The sequence below is a fragment of the Leuresthes tenuis genome, unplaced genomic scaffold (assembly GCF_036924035.1).
Source record: "Leuresthes tenuis unplaced genomic scaffold, fLeuTen1.0.hap1 SCAF_21, whole genome shotgun sequence".
Lineage (NCBI taxonomy): Eukaryota > Metazoa > Chordata > Actinopteri > Atheriniformes > Atherinopsidae > Leuresthes > Leuresthes tenuis.
In genome coordinates, this window is record NW_027325375.1 from 32,279,517 (window position 1) to 32,296,710 (window position 17,194).

General features: G+C 46.7%; 2 protein-coding genes across 3 annotated transcripts in view; both read left to right on the forward strand.

The window, feature by feature from the left end:
- Window positions 1–5,914, forward strand: part of lcp2a (lymphocyte cytosolic protein 2a) — a 28,692-nt gene extending 22,778 nt beyond the window's left edge. For both annotated transcript variants that reach the window (XM_072375235.1, XM_072375236.1), the window contains exons 19-21: window positions 3,573–3,647; window positions 4,036–4,185; window positions 5,469–5,914. In XM_072375235.1, coding sequence (XP_072231336.1) covers window positions 3,573–3,647; window positions 4,036–4,185; window positions 5,469–5,606 — 363 coding nt within the window. In that variant the 3' untranslated portion in view covers window positions 5,607–5,914. The remainder of the gene's footprint in view (window positions 1–3,572; window positions 3,648–4,035; window positions 4,186–5,468) is intronic.
- An 8,332-nt stretch (window positions 5,915–14,246) lies between these two features.
- Window positions 14,247–15,946, forward strand: foxi3a (forkhead box I3a). The gene is made up of 3 exons (XM_072375582.1): window positions 14,247–14,303; window positions 14,437–15,016; window positions 15,531–15,946. Exons 1-3 carry the CDS (start codon window positions 14,247–14,249, stop codon window positions 15,944–15,946), a joined length of 1,053 nt encoding a protein of 350 aa, XP_072231683.1.
- The last annotated feature ends 1,248 nt before the right edge of the window (window positions 15,947–17,194 follow it).

The window sequence follows — 17,194 nt, forward strand, 5'->3', positions numbered from 1 at the left end:
TCGGCTCCTCTCGGTTCCTCTCGGTTCCTCTCGGTTCCTCTCGGTTCCTCTCAGCTCCTCTGAGCTCCTCTGAGCTCCTCTCGGTTCCTCTCGGCTCCTCTCGGTTCCTCTCGGTTCCTCACGGCTCCTCTGAGCTCCTCTCGGCTCCTCTAAGTTCCTCTCGGTTCCTCTCGGCTCCTCTCAGTTCCTCTCGGTTCCTCTCGGTTCCTCTCGGCTCCTCTCGGTTCCTCTCGGTTCCTCTCGGTTCCTCTCGGCTCCTCTCGGCTCCTCTCGGCTCCTCTCGGTTCCTCTCGGTTCCTCTCGGTTCCTCTCAGCTCCTCTAAGTTCCTCTCGGTTCCTCTCGGTTCCTCTCAGCTCCTCTCGGTTCCTCTCGGCTCCTCACGGCTCCTCTGAGCTCCTCTCGGCTCCTCTAAGTTCCTCTCGGTTCCTCTCGGCTCCTCTCGGTTCCTCTCGGTTCCTCTCGGCTCCTCTCGGCTCCTCTCGGTTCCTCTCAGCTCCTCTAAGTTCCTCTCGGTTCCTCTCGGTTCCTCTCGGTTCCTCTCGGTTCCTCTCGGTTCCTCTCGGCTCCTCTCGGTTCCTCTCGGTTCCTCACGGCTCCTCTGAGCTCCTCTCGGCTCCTCTAAGTTCCTCTCGGTTCCTCTCGGTTCCTCTCGGTTCCTCTCGGTTCCTCTCGGTTCCTCTCAGCTCCTCTGAGCTCCTCTGAGCTCCTCTCGGTTCCTCTCGGCTCCTCTCGGCTCCTCTCGGTTCCTCTCGGTTCCTCTCAGCTCCTCTAAGTTCCTCTCGGTTCCTCACGGCTCCTCTGAGCTCCTCTGAGCTCCTCTCGGCTCCTCTCGGTTCCTCTCGGTTCCTCTCGGTTCCTCTCGGTTCCTCTCGGTTCCTCTCAGCTCCTCTCGGTTCCTCTCGGTTCCTCACGGCTCCTCTGAGCTCCTCTCGGCTCCTCTAAGTTCCTCTCGGTTCCTCTCGGCTCCTCTCGGTTCCTCTCGGTTCCTCTCGGTTCCTCTGAGCTCCTCTGAGCTCCTCTGAGCTCCTCTGAGCTCCTCTCGGTTCCTCTCGGCTCCTCTCGGCTCCTCTCGGTTCCTCTCAGCTCCTCTAAGTTCCTCTCGGTTCCTCTCGGCTCCTCTCGGTTCCTCTCGGTTCCTCTCGGCTCCTCTCGGCTCCTCTCGGTTCCTCTCGGCTCCTCACGGCTCCTCTGAGCTCCTCTCGGCTCCTCTAAGTTCCTCTCGGTTCCTCTCGGCTCCTCTCGGTTCCTCTCGGTTCCTCTCGGCTCCTCTCGGCTCCTCTCGGTTCCTCTCGGCTCCTCTAAGTTCCTCTCGGTTCCTCTCGGTTCCTCTCGGTTCCTCTCGGTTCCTCTCGGCTCCTCTCGGTTCCTCACGGCTCCTCTGAGCTCCTCTCGGCTCCTCTAAGTTCCTCTCGGTTCCTCTCGGCTCCTCTCGGTTCCTCTCGGTTCCTCTCGGTTCCTCTCGGTTCCTCTCAGCTCCTCTGAGCTCCTCTGAGCTCCTCTCGGTTCCTCTCGGCTCCTCTCGGTTCCTCTCGGTTCCTCACGGCTCCTCTGAGCTCCTCTCGGCTCCTCTAAGTTCCTCTCGGTTCCTCTCGGCTCCTCTCGGTTCCTCTCGGTTCCTCTCGGTTCCTCTCGGCTCCTCTCGGTTCCTCTCGGTTCCTCTCGGTTCCTCTCGGCTCCTCTCGGCTCCTCTCGGCTCCTCTCGGTTCCTCTCGGTTCCTCTCGGTTCCTCTCAGCTCCTCTAAGTTCCTCTCGGTTCCTCTCGGTTCCTCTCAGCTCCTCTCGGTTCCTCTCGGCTCCTCACGGCTCCTCTGAGCTCCTCTCGGCTCCTCTAAGTTCCTCTCGGTTCCTCTCGGCTCCTCTCGGTTCCTCTCGGTTCCTCTCGGCTCCTCTCGGCTCCTCTCGGTTCCTCTCAGCTCCTCTAAGTTCCTCTCGGTTCCTCTCGGTTCCTCTCGGTTCCTCTCGGTTCCTCTCGGTTCCTCTCGGCTCCTCTCGGTTCCTCTCGGTTCCTCACGGCTCCTCTGAGCTCCTCTCGGCTCCTCTAAGTTCCTCTCGGTTCCTCTCGGTTCCTCTCGGTTCCTCTCGGTTCCTCTCGGTTCCTCTCAGCTCCTCTGAGCTCCTCTGAGCTCCTCTCGGTTCCTCTCGGCTCCTCTCGGCTCCTCTCGGTTCCTCTCGGTTCCTCTCAGCTCCTCTAAGTTCCTCTCGGTTCCTCACGGCTCCTCTGAGCTCCTCTGAGCTCCTCTCGGCTCCTCTCGGTTCCTCTCGGTTCCTCTCGGTTCCTCTCGGTTCCTCTCAGCTCCTCTCGGTTCCTCTCGGTTCCTCACGGCTCCTCTGAGCTCCTCTCGGCTCCTCTAAGTTCCTCTCGGTTCCTCTCGGCTCCTCTCGGTTCCTCTCGGTTCCTCTCGGTTCCTCTGAGCTCCTCTGAGCTCCTCTGAGCTCCTCTGAGCTCCTCTCGGTTCCTCTCGGCTCCTCTCGGCTCCTCTCGGTTCCTCTCAGCTCCTCTAAGTTCCTCTCGGTTCCTCTCGGTTCCTCTCTGCTCCTCTCGGTTCCTCTCGGTTCCTCACGGCTCCTCTGAGCTCCTCTCGGCTCCTCTAAGTTCCTCTCGGTTCCTCTCGGCTCCTCTCGGTTCCTCTCGGTTCCTCTCGGTTCCTCTCAGCTCCTCTCAGCTCCTCTGAGCTCCTCTGAGCTCCTCTCGGTTCCTCTCGGCTCCTCTCGGCTCCTCTAAGTTCCTCTCGGTTCCTCTCGGCTCCTCTCGGTTCCTCTCGGCTCCTCTCGGCTCCTCTCGGTTCCTCTCGGTTCCTCTCGGTTCCTCTCGGTTCCTCTCGGTTCCTCTCGGCTCCTCTCGGTTCCTCTCGGTTCCTCTCGGTTCCTCACGGCTCCTCTCGGTTCCTCTCGGTTCCTCTCGGCTCCTCTCGGCTCCTCTCGGTTCCTCTCGGTTCCTCTCGGCTCCTCTCGGTTCCTCTCGGTTCCTCTCGGCTCCTCTCGGTTCCTCTCGGTTCCTCACGGCTCCTCTCGGTTCCTCTCGGTTCCTCTCGGCTCCTCTCGGCTCCTCTCGGTTCCTCTCGGTTCCTCTCGGCTCCTCTAAGTTCCTCTCGGTTCCTCTCGGTTCCTCTCGGTTCCTCACGGCTCCTCTGAGCTCCTCTCGGCTCCTCTAAGTTCCTCTCGGCTCCTCTCGGTTCCTCTCGGCTCCTCTCGGCTCCTCTCGGTTCCTCTCGGTTCCTCTCGGTTCCTCTCGGTTCCTCTCAGCTCCTCTAAGTTCCTCTCAGCTCCTCTGAGCTCCTCTCGGCTCCTCTTGGTTCCTCTCGGTTCCTCTCAGCTCCTCTAAGTTCCTCTCGGTTCCTCTCGGTTCCTCTAAGTTCCTCTGAGCTCCTCTCGGCTCCTCTCGGCTCCTCTCGGTTCCTCTCGGTTCCTCTCGGCTCCTCTCGGTTCCTCTCGGCTCCTCTCGGCTCCTCTCGGCTCCTCTCGGTTCCTCTCGGTTCCTCTCGGCTCCTCTTGGCTCCTCTCGGCAGGTGGCGCTGTGGTCTCTGCTGGTCGGAGACGCCGTCAGCTCACTGTAAGTATCTGTGTGCTGCAGGAACTGGACCCTCTGTGGTACGTGGGTAAAGTGACCCGAGGTCAGGCTGAAGGATGTCTGAAGCAAGTCTGGAAGGTAAGAACCTCAGTGTGTGAAAATATGTTGTTCAGAGGAGGGAAAGTCTTCTAAGCATCACCAGAAAACAGACCATAACACAGCGGGATTCTGCTGCTTTCAGAGACGACCGACTGCACACTTTCAGGCTCTCAGGTCTGAGCAGCTAACATACTGTCAGACACACAGAGAGCCAGAACCCGACTCTGAACTCAGGCCTTTTCTTCATGCTAACTCTGTGGAAACACAGGAAGAAACATGGAACATTATCTGAGACGAGAAACAAGAAGGAAACTGTTTGAGACACTCGGTCAGGTGTTTGAGCGGTTCATGGTTAAAGTCTGACTGCTGGTCTGTAAAAACATTCCTCCAGATCAATATGTCAGCTTACCTGTTTGTCTGTGTTGAGGATGGGGCGTACCTGGTGAGGGACAGCACCCGGCAGCAGCCCAACCAGCCCTTCACCCTCATGGTCTTCTACCAGGACAAGGTCTACAACATCCAGATCAGGCAGCAGAACCAGCAGTTCCAGTTAGGAACCGGACTCAAAGTCCAGGAGGTACACACACCAACATTCCCGTTATATCAGGACATAGAAAGTCACATGACCCTGTGTTTCCCCTGCAGAGGGCAGTATTCAGCTGTAGTTACAGTGTTTCCCCTGCAGAGGGCAGTATTCAGCTGTAGTTACCGTGTTTCCCCTGCAGTGGGCAGTATTCAGCTGTAGTTACCGTGTTTCCCCTGCAGAGGGCAGTATTCAGCTGTAGTTACAGTGTTTCCCCTGCAGAGGGCAGTATTCAGCTGTAGTTACAGTGTTTCCCCTGCAGAGGGCAGTATATTCAGCTGTAGTTACCGTGTTTCCCCTGCAGAGGGCAGTATTCAGCTGTAGTTACCGCGTTTCCCCTGCAGGGGGCAGTATATTCAGCTGTAGTTACAGTGTTTCCCCATGCAGAGGGCAGTATTCAGCTGTAGTTACAGTGTTTCCCCTGCAGAGGGCAGTATTCAGCTGTAGTTACCGTGTTTCCCCTGCAGAGGGCAGTATTCAGCTGTAGTTACCGTGTTTCCCCTGCAGAGGGCAGTATTCAGCTGTAGTTACAGTGTTTCCCCTGCAGAGGGCAGTATTCAGCTGTAGTTACAGTGTTTCCCCTGCAGAGGGCAGTATTCAGCTGTAGTTACCGTGTTTCCCCTGCAGAGGGCAGTATTCAGCTGTAGTTACCGTGTTTCCCCTGCAGAGGGCAGTATTCAGCTGTAGTTACAGTGTTTCCCCTGCAGAGGGCAGTATTCAGCTGTAGTTACCGTGTTTCCCCTGCAGAGGGCAGTATTCAGCTGTAGTTACCGTGTTTCCTCTGCAGAGGGCAGCATATTCAGCTGTAGTTACCGTGTTTCCCCTGCAGAGGGCAGTATTCAGCTGTAGTTACCCTGTTTCCTCTGCAGAGGGCAGCATATTCAGCTGTAGTTACAGTGTTTCCCCTGCAGAGGGCAGCATATTCAGCTGTAGTTACAGTGTTTCCCCTGCAGAGGGCAGTATATTCAGCTGAAGTTACAGTGTTTTCCCTGCAGGGGGCAGTATATTCAGCTGTAGTTACCCTGTTTCCCCTGCAGGGGGCAGTATATTCAGCTGTAGTTACAGTGTTTCCCCTGCAGGGGGCAGTATTCAGCTGTAGTTACAGTGTTTCCCCTGCAGAGGGCAGTATTCAGCTGTAGTTACCGTGTTTCCCCTGCAGAGGGCAGTATTCAGCTGTAGTTACCCTGTTTCCCCTGCAGGGGGCAGTATATTCAGCTGTAGTTACCCTGTTTCCCCTGCAGGGGGCAGTACACTCAGATGTGTTCTTTTCCTTCCAGTCTTTCCCGTCAGTTAGTGACATCATCAGACATTACTCCCAGTCTCCTCTGCTCCTCATCGATGCCAAAAACCGCAGCGCCAGCCAACAGAACCAGTGTCTGCTCTCCAATCCGGCCGGATACCACATGACAAGATAGAGCCGGTCGGATCAAACGGGATCACAGCGGTCACCAGCATCGCTTCATTTCATTGGTTGCATCTTGATGTCTGGTATTAGTTTGTTCCCGAGTTTGAATGAGAAATGTTTCCGACTCATTCTGAACCTCTCTGAGCTTTTTCCTGCCTCTTAACGTTGGAAGAAAGCTGTGTTTATGCAGCTTTACATACAAACTATTCAAATGTTTATGGAGAAAACTTTATTGCTTTTGTGACCCGAGCCTGATAAATAAAATAAATAAAACTGTAAATGTGCCAGTTTGTCACGTCAGCTACATCCTGCTTCCCCTGAAGAATAGCTCAATTGGAAACGTCTCTTTCACTTTGAATGTTTCCTATAAAATCTCAGTTTCTCCAGTTAGATTCAGACCTGTGATCTCCAGCAGAACCAGAATCAGATTTATGGGGTCAGATTGCAGTCCATCTCATCCATGTAGAACCTCATTCAGTGGGTCTCCATGGTGAGATGAACTGAAGCTACAGTTGGGTCCTTATCTGAGGGTAATTATCCTTGGATATATGGCGGTGAATGAATGGAATCACTGGCACAAAGCGTGTCATACCCCGGTACCATAGGTGGCGCTGTCCCCATTTCAGCTATCGCTAATAGAGCCACTTCCTGTTGGCGTCTTCACCACCAACAACAACAAACTCAGGCATTCAGAAAGATGGAGAACGCAGGAATATCGTCTCCTTCCACTCCCGGGTAAAACATCTGGAGCATGCTCAGAACGCTCGATCCGATCCACTGTCGTCTAAGTTTGGATCGAGTTATCTCGGGTCTTAACTCGATCCGGTCCAATTCTTAGTCAGATTAAGGCGTCTACATGAGCTGAATAACTTTAGCCTTTAATCCGACCCGATGGCTCATTAAACCCACTGACTGACTCGGTCTGTTGCAGTAACCAGGGTTAGGGTAGCTATATTATACTATATATATATATATATACTATAATAATATATATTCTTATATCCTGTATTCCATCTTTGGAACCAGAAGCACCGTTTCCCACTGACTCAATCGGCCCAGCGAGCTCGATGAAACTAACAGGAAATCGTCACCAACGTGTTGCTGAATGTCGTCAAACTGAGATATTTGTATGAAGTTCAAACTTTCTGTTTGTAAAACTCTGCTGAACCAGGTCTGTAATGAACTCACAGTGTAACACTTACTGCCACCTGGTGGTGAAGCTGCAGAAGGAACCATCTCAAAGTTTATCCGTCCTGAGTCTGTTCTCCGTACATCGTACGTTTAATCCTCTCAGCAGCCACTGATTCCTCCTCTTCCTTCTTCTTCTTCACCCTCTGAACTCTTCTTCGTGTCTTTTATGGTTGGAATACGACTGTTTTAAAGAAAGACAAAGGTTTATTCTAACGTCATAAAGGGTTAAGAGTTAAAGTCAGGTGGAAATAGTATGGTGTTACCTAACCCTGATGGGATCGATTCATTGTGAAGCGGTGCCACATAAATGAAAGCGAGGCCGAACCAGAGTCCGGATTTAAACATGTAAAAATGTTTGGACCTCAGCTCTTCTTTGAATCGGCTCCATGTGAATCGGATTAATTGAATTATGACTGGATGACAGTGAATTGGCTTGAATTGGATGAGATGAGATTTGTTGTTATTTGACGCTTTCTGAATAAAATTGAATTGAACTAAATTTTTGAAAATGAATCAAACTTTTCTGCTGTTTTTTAAAGAAAAAACGTTTTCAGAACCGGACCGGACCGGTTCCACAGCAACTGGACCGAGTTCAAGCTGCTTTCAGAACCGCTTGAATTCTCATGTCAGGTGTCTGGAGTCCAGTCGGGATGAAACGGGCCGTTCTGTGTTGGAGTCGCCCCCCCGGGTCGCTCCACCCTGCACCTGCTCTGGTTCTGTTCTGTTCTGGTTCTGTTCTGGTTCTGGTTCTGGTTCTGTTCTGGTTCTGTTCTGGTTCTGGTTCTGTTCTGGTTCTGGTTCTGTTCTGGTTCTCCTGAGCCTTAAACGTTAGTTTGCTCACTTCCTGGTTGCTCGGTTCTCTCTGAGCTGATTGGTTGATGCTTCCATCTGTTCCACCGCTGAAGGTGTTGAGTTACTTTTCCCAGGAGCCCTTTAATCGCAGATCAGTCCGTTGGTTCAGACTCTTTTGTTTTGGCTGCGTCTCCCTTGAAGGCACCGCGAGGTGAAGATTACTGCTGCCACCTGCAACTGTCATCACGTGCACGCCCACACGTGCACACTGAGTCATTTAAGTTGAACAGTTGATGGAGGCGATGATCATAAATCAGTGAGTCTGACATTAACTTTAACCTCAGTCTGAACTCAACATGTTTCCTGTTCAGCTTCATTTAATCTGGTAACAAACATCATTTCTACACCTCAGACCTGCAGCATCCCATAAAGTCAGTGAACCTTTTCCCACTTAGTTTCCTTCTGCCAACACTTAAAGCCGCTCTGACTCTGAGGAAACCAGGTGATGCAGAGTTCCAGCTGTTATTTTGTCCCATTCCTCCTTAAACAGGTCTTAAGGTGTGCAGCAGTGCGGGGGGGGTGGTTGTTTCTCTGCTGGGGACAGGTCAGGACTGCAGGCAGCCAGTCCAGCACCCGTACCTCTTCTTCCTCAGCCAGGCCTTTGGACTGTGGCAGAATGTGGTTTTCCATGGTCTGCTTGAACAATGCTGGGACGTCCCAGGAAAAGATGTGGCCTTGAAGGCAGCATATGTTGCTGTAAAATCTCAGTGAGCTTTTCTGCATTAATGCTGCCGTCACAGAAGTGGAAATGAGCTTTGCCCCCTGATCCAACCCCATACCATCACAGAGCCTGGCTGCAGGGACTGGCTGCTGACAGCAGGCTGGATGCTGCTTTTGCTCTTTGCTCCGTTTCTTCCAACAAAGATGTGGAATACTGATGGGTCTGACCACAGCACACGTTTCCACCGTGTGACGGTCCATCCCAGACGCCTCCGAGCCCAGAGAAGTGGACGAGGTTAACATCAGGCTTCTTTCCTGCACAGTAAAGCTTGTGAATGGAACTCTGTATTGTGGTGCTGGACAAAGGTTTCCACAGTAATCCCTTGTCCAGGTGCTTCTATCAGCTGCTGATGAATGACGGTTCTTGATGCAGCGTCTGAGGGGTCAGAGGTCACGGGGTCCAGCTCAGGCTCGCTCCCTCGTCCTTTACACTGAAACTCCTCCAGATTCCCTGAATGCTTTAATGATATTCTGCTCTGTAGAGGCAGAAATATGCAGATCCCTTCCAGTCTTTCTCTGAGGAACATGGTTTTAAACACAAACTGGAGCTCCTCTTCACCACATTATCAGCCCTAAAATACTTATTGTGTTGCAGCCCCTCAGGTCATCAGATCAGGATCATCCAGCCGTACCTCAGATGTTGGATGAAGAGCAGATGAGTCTCCATCTGCAGCGTTTACATGAGAATCTGAGCGCAGACGCACCGACTGTCGCTCTGTTGGTGGCTGTTTCCAGAACAATGGACCAGGGCGACGCCTCAAACAGCAGCTGCTGTTCGGTCTGAGCTCAGCCTCTGCTTCAGCTGGATATCAGCTGAATATCAGCTGGATATCAGCTGGATGTCAGCTGGATATCAGCTGGATATCAGCTGGATATCAGCAGAATATCAGCTGGATGTCAGCTGGATGTCAGCTGGATATCAGCTGAATATCAGGTGGATATCAGCTGGATATCAGCAGAATATCAGCTGGATGTCAGCTGGATGTCAGCTGGATGTCAGCTGGATATCAGCTGGATATCAGCTGGATGTCAGCTGGATATCAGCTGGATGTCAGCTGGATGTCAGCTGGATATCAGCTGAATATCAGGTGGATATCAGGTGGATATCAGCTGGATATCAGCTGGATATCAGCAGAATATCAGCTGGATGTCAGCTGGATGTCAGCTGGATATCAGCTGGATATCAGCAGAATATCAGCTGGATGTCAGCTGGATATCAGGTGGATATCAGCAGAATATCAGCTGGATGTCAGCTGGATGTCAGCTGGATATCAGGTGGATATCAGCTGGATATCAGCTGGATGTCAGCTGGATATCAGGTGGATATCAGCTGGATATCAGCTGAATATCAGCTGGATATCAGCTGGATGTCAGCTGGATATCAGGTGGATATCAGGTGGATATCAGCTGGATGTCAGCTGGATATCAGCTGAATATCAGGTGGATATCAGCTGGATATCAGCTGGATATCAGCTGGATATCAGCAGAATATCAGCTGGATGTCAGCTGGATGTCAGCTGGATATCAGCTGGATATCAGCTGGATATCAGCAGAATATCAGCTGGATGTCAGCTGGATGTCAGCTGGATATCAGCTGAATATCAGGTGGATATCAGCTGGATGTCAGCTGGATGTCAGCTGGATATCAGCTGGATATCAGCTGGATGTCAGCTGGATATCAGCTGGATGTCAGCTGGATGTCAGCTGGATATCAGCTGAATATCAGGTGGATATCAGGTGGATATCAGCTGGATATCAGCTGGATATCAGCTGGATATCAGCTGGATGTCAGCTGGATGTCAGCTGGATGTCAGCTGGATATCAGCTGGATATCAGCTGGATGTCAGCTGGATATCAGCTGGATGTCAGCTGGATGTCAGCTGGATATCAGCTGAATATCAGGTGGATATCAGGTGGATATCAGCTGGATATCAGCTGGATATCAGCAGAATATCAGCTGGATGTCAGCTGGATGTCAGCTGGATATCAGCTGGATATCAGCAGAATATCAGCTGGATGTCAGCTGGATATCAGGTGGATATCAGCAGAATATCAGCTGGATGTCAGCTGGATGTCAGCTGGATATCAGGTGGATATCAGCTGGATATCAGCTGGATGTCAGCTGGATGTCAGCTGGATATCAGGTGGATATCAGCTGGATATCAGCTGGTTTCTGTACAAATAAACGCATGGATTACAGAGCAGGACAAACATGGTTTATCCCTGGAGTCTGTGTTCGATCACACTTCTGTGACAGGATTAAACTTGAACTTCAGACGGTTAAAGCAGCTGATCAGTGAAAGCAGGAGGAAGCTGAGGGTGAATGAAAATAAGCTAAAAGACCCAAACTGGAGTCTCAGAGTGCTGTCGCTCTCCTCCGCTCTGACAGATCTGAGGTTTTCTCTCAGATCTTTCTCTCAAACAGCCGCTGTGGAATCAGGACGAAACTCCGCCCTTTATTTCCGATGAGAACAAACCAGAGATCTGAGAAACTCAGACTGAGACAGAAGTTCAGTGAATTATATTATTATTACATGCTAACAACATGCCGTCACCCTGACAACCAGGTTTAAAGAGGCTGAAAATTCAACCACCTGATTTACATGTGATGACATCACTGATGACATCACACTGGATTCTGAACACTTTAGTTTCAGCCGTTCTCAGAGAAATCATCAGTGAGGAGGAGGAACAGCAGCTCCACATCTGTCACATCTGTCTGCTCCACAGCCAACAGCCTCAGAGTGTCTGACCCCCCCGGTTCACTTCATCAGGACTCAGAAACCCAGTCAGACCCCCTGAGCTCCATCTACCTTTACCACATTACCACATTTTGAGCTTCATTCAGGGGATAATTCAGATAAAACGGTTTTATCCATTTTCAGTCCTTCAGTACTCTCACCTCCTCCTCCTTCTTCTTCTTCTTCTTCTTCTTCAGGTTTCTGAACGTAAAGGTTTGGAGCGAACGACCAAGCAGAGCTTCTCCTTTAAGTCTTTAACAAACATACAGAACATGTGAAAAGGAGGCGTTAGACTCTCCCCTAAGAATGAAGCAGAAATGCATAATAACAATAATATTAATATTATTTATTTATTAATAATATGAATCCCATGTAAAAAGAAAGGGGGGGGGGGGTTGGTGAAATCAAAATGAAAAATAAATAATAATTTGGAATTTGAATAAATGTAACTAAATAAATAAATAAATAAATAAATGAATAAATAAATAAATAAATAAATCCGTAACATGAAAAATACTCAAATTAAAGTAAAAAGTAAATAAACTGAAATGTTAATACAAACTGAAACTAAATCATTTTAAAATAACAGTAGAACTGTTTCACATTATATATGATTAATTATGCATTTAAATGTTTCTGTTTTAGTTATATAAATGACCATAAACTTGTTTATTTAGGCCTTTATATATTTTTGGAGTTATTTTGGATTTTGGCACTGTTGAACCTCCATAGCCTCCTGCAAAACTGTGACAAACAGCTGAGAAACTTCTGCTTCTATCAAGTAATAAAAAAGATAAAAAAGATGGTTAAAGATGAGATGTTTGGGCCCAAAGTCGAACCATGACTCCAGGTACTTTTTTTATTTTTACTTAAAAAACGAACGAACTGCTCAGCAGGAAACTAGAAAAATACTCAAATAAGTCATAAGAAGGCTGAAAGAGGCTGAAACCAACAACAAACTGAACAGGAAAAAAGATTAAAAACAGTAACAGGACATATTTAACTTATATTATTAAAAGGAAGCTGACTTTCAAAATAAAACAGGAAATTAAACAAAACTCAACTGAAGACTAAAAACTAAACAGAATGAAGTAACAACAAAATCCAGAATAAAACCGAGGAAACTGAGAATAAATCAGATAAATATAAAACCAAAGCAAGAAAAACAACTGAGGAAAAAAAGAACAGATACTAACGGTGAATAAAACAAGACGAGGATCCAAATTAAGAAAATAAAACAAAAACATCACAAAATAAAACAGAATAAACAAAATAAAACACAAAAAACACAAAATAAAACAGAATAAACACAAAATAAAACAGAAAAAACACAAAATGAAACAGAAAAATACAAAATAAAACAGAATAAACACAAAATAAAACAGAATAAACACAAAATAAAACACAAAAAACACAAAATAAAACAGAATGAACACAAAATAAAACAGAAAATCACAAAATAAAACAGAAAATCACAAAATAAAACAGAAAAAAACAAAATAAAACAGAAAAACACAAAATAAAACAGAAAAATACAAAATAAAACAGAATAAACACAAAATAAAACAGAATAAACACAAAATAAAACAGAAAAATCACAAAATGAAACAGAAAAATCACAAAAGAAAAAAGAAAAACACAAAAGAAAAAAGAAAAACACAATAAAACAGAAAAACACAAAATAAAACAGAAAAAGCACAAATTAAAACAGAAAAAACACAAAATAAAACAGAACAACCACAAAATAAAACAGAAAAAACACAAAATAAAACAGAAAAACACAAAATAAAACAGAAAAATACAAAATAAAACAGAATAAACACAAAATAAAACACAAAATAAAACAGAAAAATCACAAAATAAAACAGAAAAATCACAAAATTAAACAGAAAAACCAGAAAATAAAACAGAAAAACCAGAAAATAAAACAGAAAAACCACAAAATGAAACAGAAAAATCACAAAAGAAAAAAGAAAAACACAAAATAAAAAAGAAAAACACAAAATAAAACTGAAAAACACAAAATAAAACAGAAAAACCACAAAATGAAACAGAAAAACCACAAAATAAAACAGAAAAATCACAAAATAAAACAGAAAAACACAAAATAAAACAGAACAACCACAAAATAAAACAGAAAAAGCACAAATTAAAACAGAAAAAACACAAAATAAAACCGAAAATCACAAAATAAAACAGAAAAATCACAAAATAAAACAGAAAAATCACAAAATAAAACAGAAAAATCACAAAAGAAAAAAGAAAAACACAAAATGAAACAGAAAAATACAAAATAAAACTGAATAAACACAGAATAAACACTAAATAAAACACAAAAAACAAAATAAAACAGAAAAATCACAAAATAAAAAAGAAAAACACAAAAGAAAAAAGAAAAACCACAAAATGAAACAGAAAAACACAAAATAAAACAGAACAACCACAAAATAAAACAGAAAAAACACAAAATAAAACAGAAAAACACAAAATAAAACAGAAAAATACAAAATGAAACAGAATAAACACAAAATAAAACAGAAAAATCACAAAATAAAACAGAAAAATCACAAAATTAAACAGAAAAACACAAAATAAAACAGAAAAATCACAAAATAAAACAGAAAAATCACAAAAGAAAAAAGAAAAACACAAAATAAAACAGAAAAATCACAAAATAAAACAGAAAAATCACAAAAGAAAAAAGAAAATCACAAAATAAAACAGAAAAATCACAAAATAAAACAGAAAAATCACAAAATAAAAAAGAAAAACACAAAATAAAACAGAAAAATCACAAAATAAAACAGAAAAATCACAAAAGAAAAAAGAAAAACACAAAATAAAACAGAAAAATCACAAAAGAAAAAAGAAAAACACAAAATAAAACAGAAAAATCCCAAAATAAAACAGAAAAATCACAAAATAAAACAGAAAAATCACAAAATAAAACAGAAAAATCACAAAAGAAAAAAGAAAAACACAAAATAAAACAGAAAAATCCCAAAATGAAACAGAAAACCGGGTTAATGTTTTGTCCAGACACAACAAACTATATAATATTTAATTCCTTGTAAAGTGAGATATTTAACACTCGATTAAAACAGTCGGCCAACAGAAACGTTAATAAAACGGGGTTTAACCGTATAATGTCTGAGGCAGCTGCAGAGCAACATCTGGAGCCTCCATCCGTTGACATTCCAGCAGTAAATCTGCGGCTCTTATCTCCCTGAGGGAGGAGTTCAGCCCGTTCTTATTCAAATCAACCCTCACGCCTCTCAGCAGGCAGCGGCCAATGGGCCGGGCCGTGGGCGGGGCCGCGGGCTATAAGTGCTGCAGGTGAGCGGCAGGTGCAGACACTCGCTGACATCATGGCGTCCTTCCTGCTGGATCAGGCTCTGTCCGCCCCCCTGCTCGGCCGCTGCCTCCCCCAGCAGGAGCTCCCATCTCTGGGCATCGACCCGTCCGACTTCAGCCTCTACAGCCCGCCGCCTCCTCCGGAGTCCAGCCCGTGGCTGCCGCCGCCGACCCACATGGACCCGTACCACTGGGTCACCGGGTCGGACCCGGAACCCCTCCCCGGGGCCACGGGGGCCCCCCCCCCCGGCGCTCAGAGGCTTCTTCTCGCACTTCTTCGGCCTGCAGAGGACCCTGCTTCCCGGTGGCTCCTGGTTCCCCCTGACCTCTACGGATGACCTGCTGAGCCTCGTCCGGCCGCCGTACTCCTACTCCGCCCTCATCGCCATGGCGATCCAGAGCTCACCCGAGCAGCGAATGACGCTCAGCCAGATCTACCAGTACGTCTCCGCCAACTTCCCCTTCTACAGCCGCCACAAGGCGGGCTGGCAGAACTCCATCCGCCACAACCTGTCGCTCAACGACTGCTTCCAGAAGGTTCCCCGGGACGCCAGCGACCCCGGTGAGTCCTGACCTCTGACCTCCGGGTGCAGAACACGGAGCCGGCGGTACATTCTGCAACAGGAAGTTGTCTCCGATTGGCTGAAATACTTCATGTTTAACTTTATACAGGAAGTTGTCTCTGATTGGCTGAAATACTTCATGTTTAACTTTATACAGGAAGTTGTCTCTGATTGGCTGAAATACTTCATGTTTAACTTTATACAGGAAGTTGTCTCTGATTGGCTGAAATACTTCATGTTTAACTTTATACAGGAAGTTGTCTCTGATTGGCTGAAATACTTCATGTTCAACTTTATACAGGAAGTTGTCTCTGATTGGCTGAAATACTTCATGTTTAACTTTATACAGGAAGTTGTCTCTGATTGGCTGAAATACTTGATGTTTAACTTTATACAGGAAGTTGTCTCTGATTGGCTGAAATACTTGATGTTTAACTTTATACAGGAAGTTGTCTCTGATTGGCTGAAATACTTGATGTTTAACTTTATTTTACACATTTACCTCCTCTGCAGGTAAAGGGAACTACTGGACTCTGGACCCAAACTCTGAGAAGATGTTCGATAACGGAAACTTTCGTCGGAAGAGGAAGAGCAAGGCCGACAGGACGCCACCTTCCTCCGTCTCCTCCTCGTCGACAGAACCCAGCCCCAAACGTCCCAGCATGCACTGCGGCGCAGCCGTGCCGGACGGCGCCCTCAGCAGCTTCCTGTGTCACCTCCAGGACTCCAGCCCTCCCCCTCCTTTCGCCTCCTTGGCGTACAGGCAGGTGCCAGAAGGCTCCGCCTCCTCGCCAGGCGCCGTGGTGCCGCAGTGGGACGTCTGCGGCTCCTCCCACTCGTCTCCGGCACACTTCGCCCCCCTCCTCCAGCCTCAGACCGGCTCGCCCGGTGCAGACGCCGAGTTCCCTGCAGAACTTTTCTGTTTATGAGGATTTCTTTGTGTTTATGATGTAAATCTGATGTTTGTGGAATAAAAAGAAGAAAAATCAAACATTTTCACAGTTACTGAATCACACGGAACAGTTTTACAGTATAAACCCGTAAAAATACAGCTTCATAGAGTTCAGCTGCAGGTTTACTGATAATTTACACTTTAAAGTATAAACTACAGACTTTATCTGCTGATGGATGGTTTGCTACATTAGATTAGATTAGATTAGATTACATTAAGCTTCATTGTGTTTAATCAACCATAAAAACTGATTAATAACACATTTATCAGCTAAATAAATAATAAAAGGTTAAATTAGAGTTCATGGTTTTAAACTCACACATAAAACAAAACTGTCCTGTTATATAGTTACTCTGGATGGTATTTATTTGGCTTCTAGTTCTACAGTGAGGAACCTTGGAGTTATTTCTGACCAGAATCTGTCCTCTGACCCACATATAAAACAGTTTCTGCCTTCTTTCACCTTCATAATATCATTAAAATCAGGAACATCCTGTCTCAGGGTGATGCAGAGAAACTGCTCCATGCATCTGTTCCTTCAGGACTGAACTACTGTAATTCCTTATTATTGTTCTGTCCCACAGATTCTCTGAAAAGCCTCCAGCTGATCCAAAACCCTGCAGCCAGAGTTCTGATGAGATCTAACAGCAGAGATCATGTTTCTCCAGTTTTAGCTTCTCTTCATTGGCTCCCTGTTAGATTCAGAATAGAATTTAAGGTTCTTCTCCTCACATATAAAGCTCTTAATGACCGAGCTCCATCACATCTTAAAGATCTCACAGTTGGATATTTCCCCAACAGAGCACTTTGCTCTCAGGCTGCAGGTTTCCTTGTGGTTCCCAGAGTTTCTAAAAGCAGAATGGGAGGCAGAGCCTTCAGTTATCAGGCCCCTAAAAGCAGAATGGGAGGCAGAGCCTTCAGTTATCAGGCCCCTAAAAGCAGAATGGGAGGCAGAGCCTTCAGTTATCAGGCCCCTAAAAGCAGAATGGGAGGCAGAGCCTTCGGTTATCAGGCCCCTAAAAGCAGAATGGGAGGCAGAGCCTTCAGTTATCAGGCCCCTAAAAGCAGAATGGGAGGCAGAGCCTTCAGTTATCAGGCCCCTAAAAGCAGAATGGGAGGCAGAGCCTTCAGTTATCAGGCCCCTCTCTGTGGAACCAGCTGCCAGTTTGGCTTCAGGAAGCAGACACCCTCTCTACCTTTAAGATCAGGCTGAAACTTTCCTTTC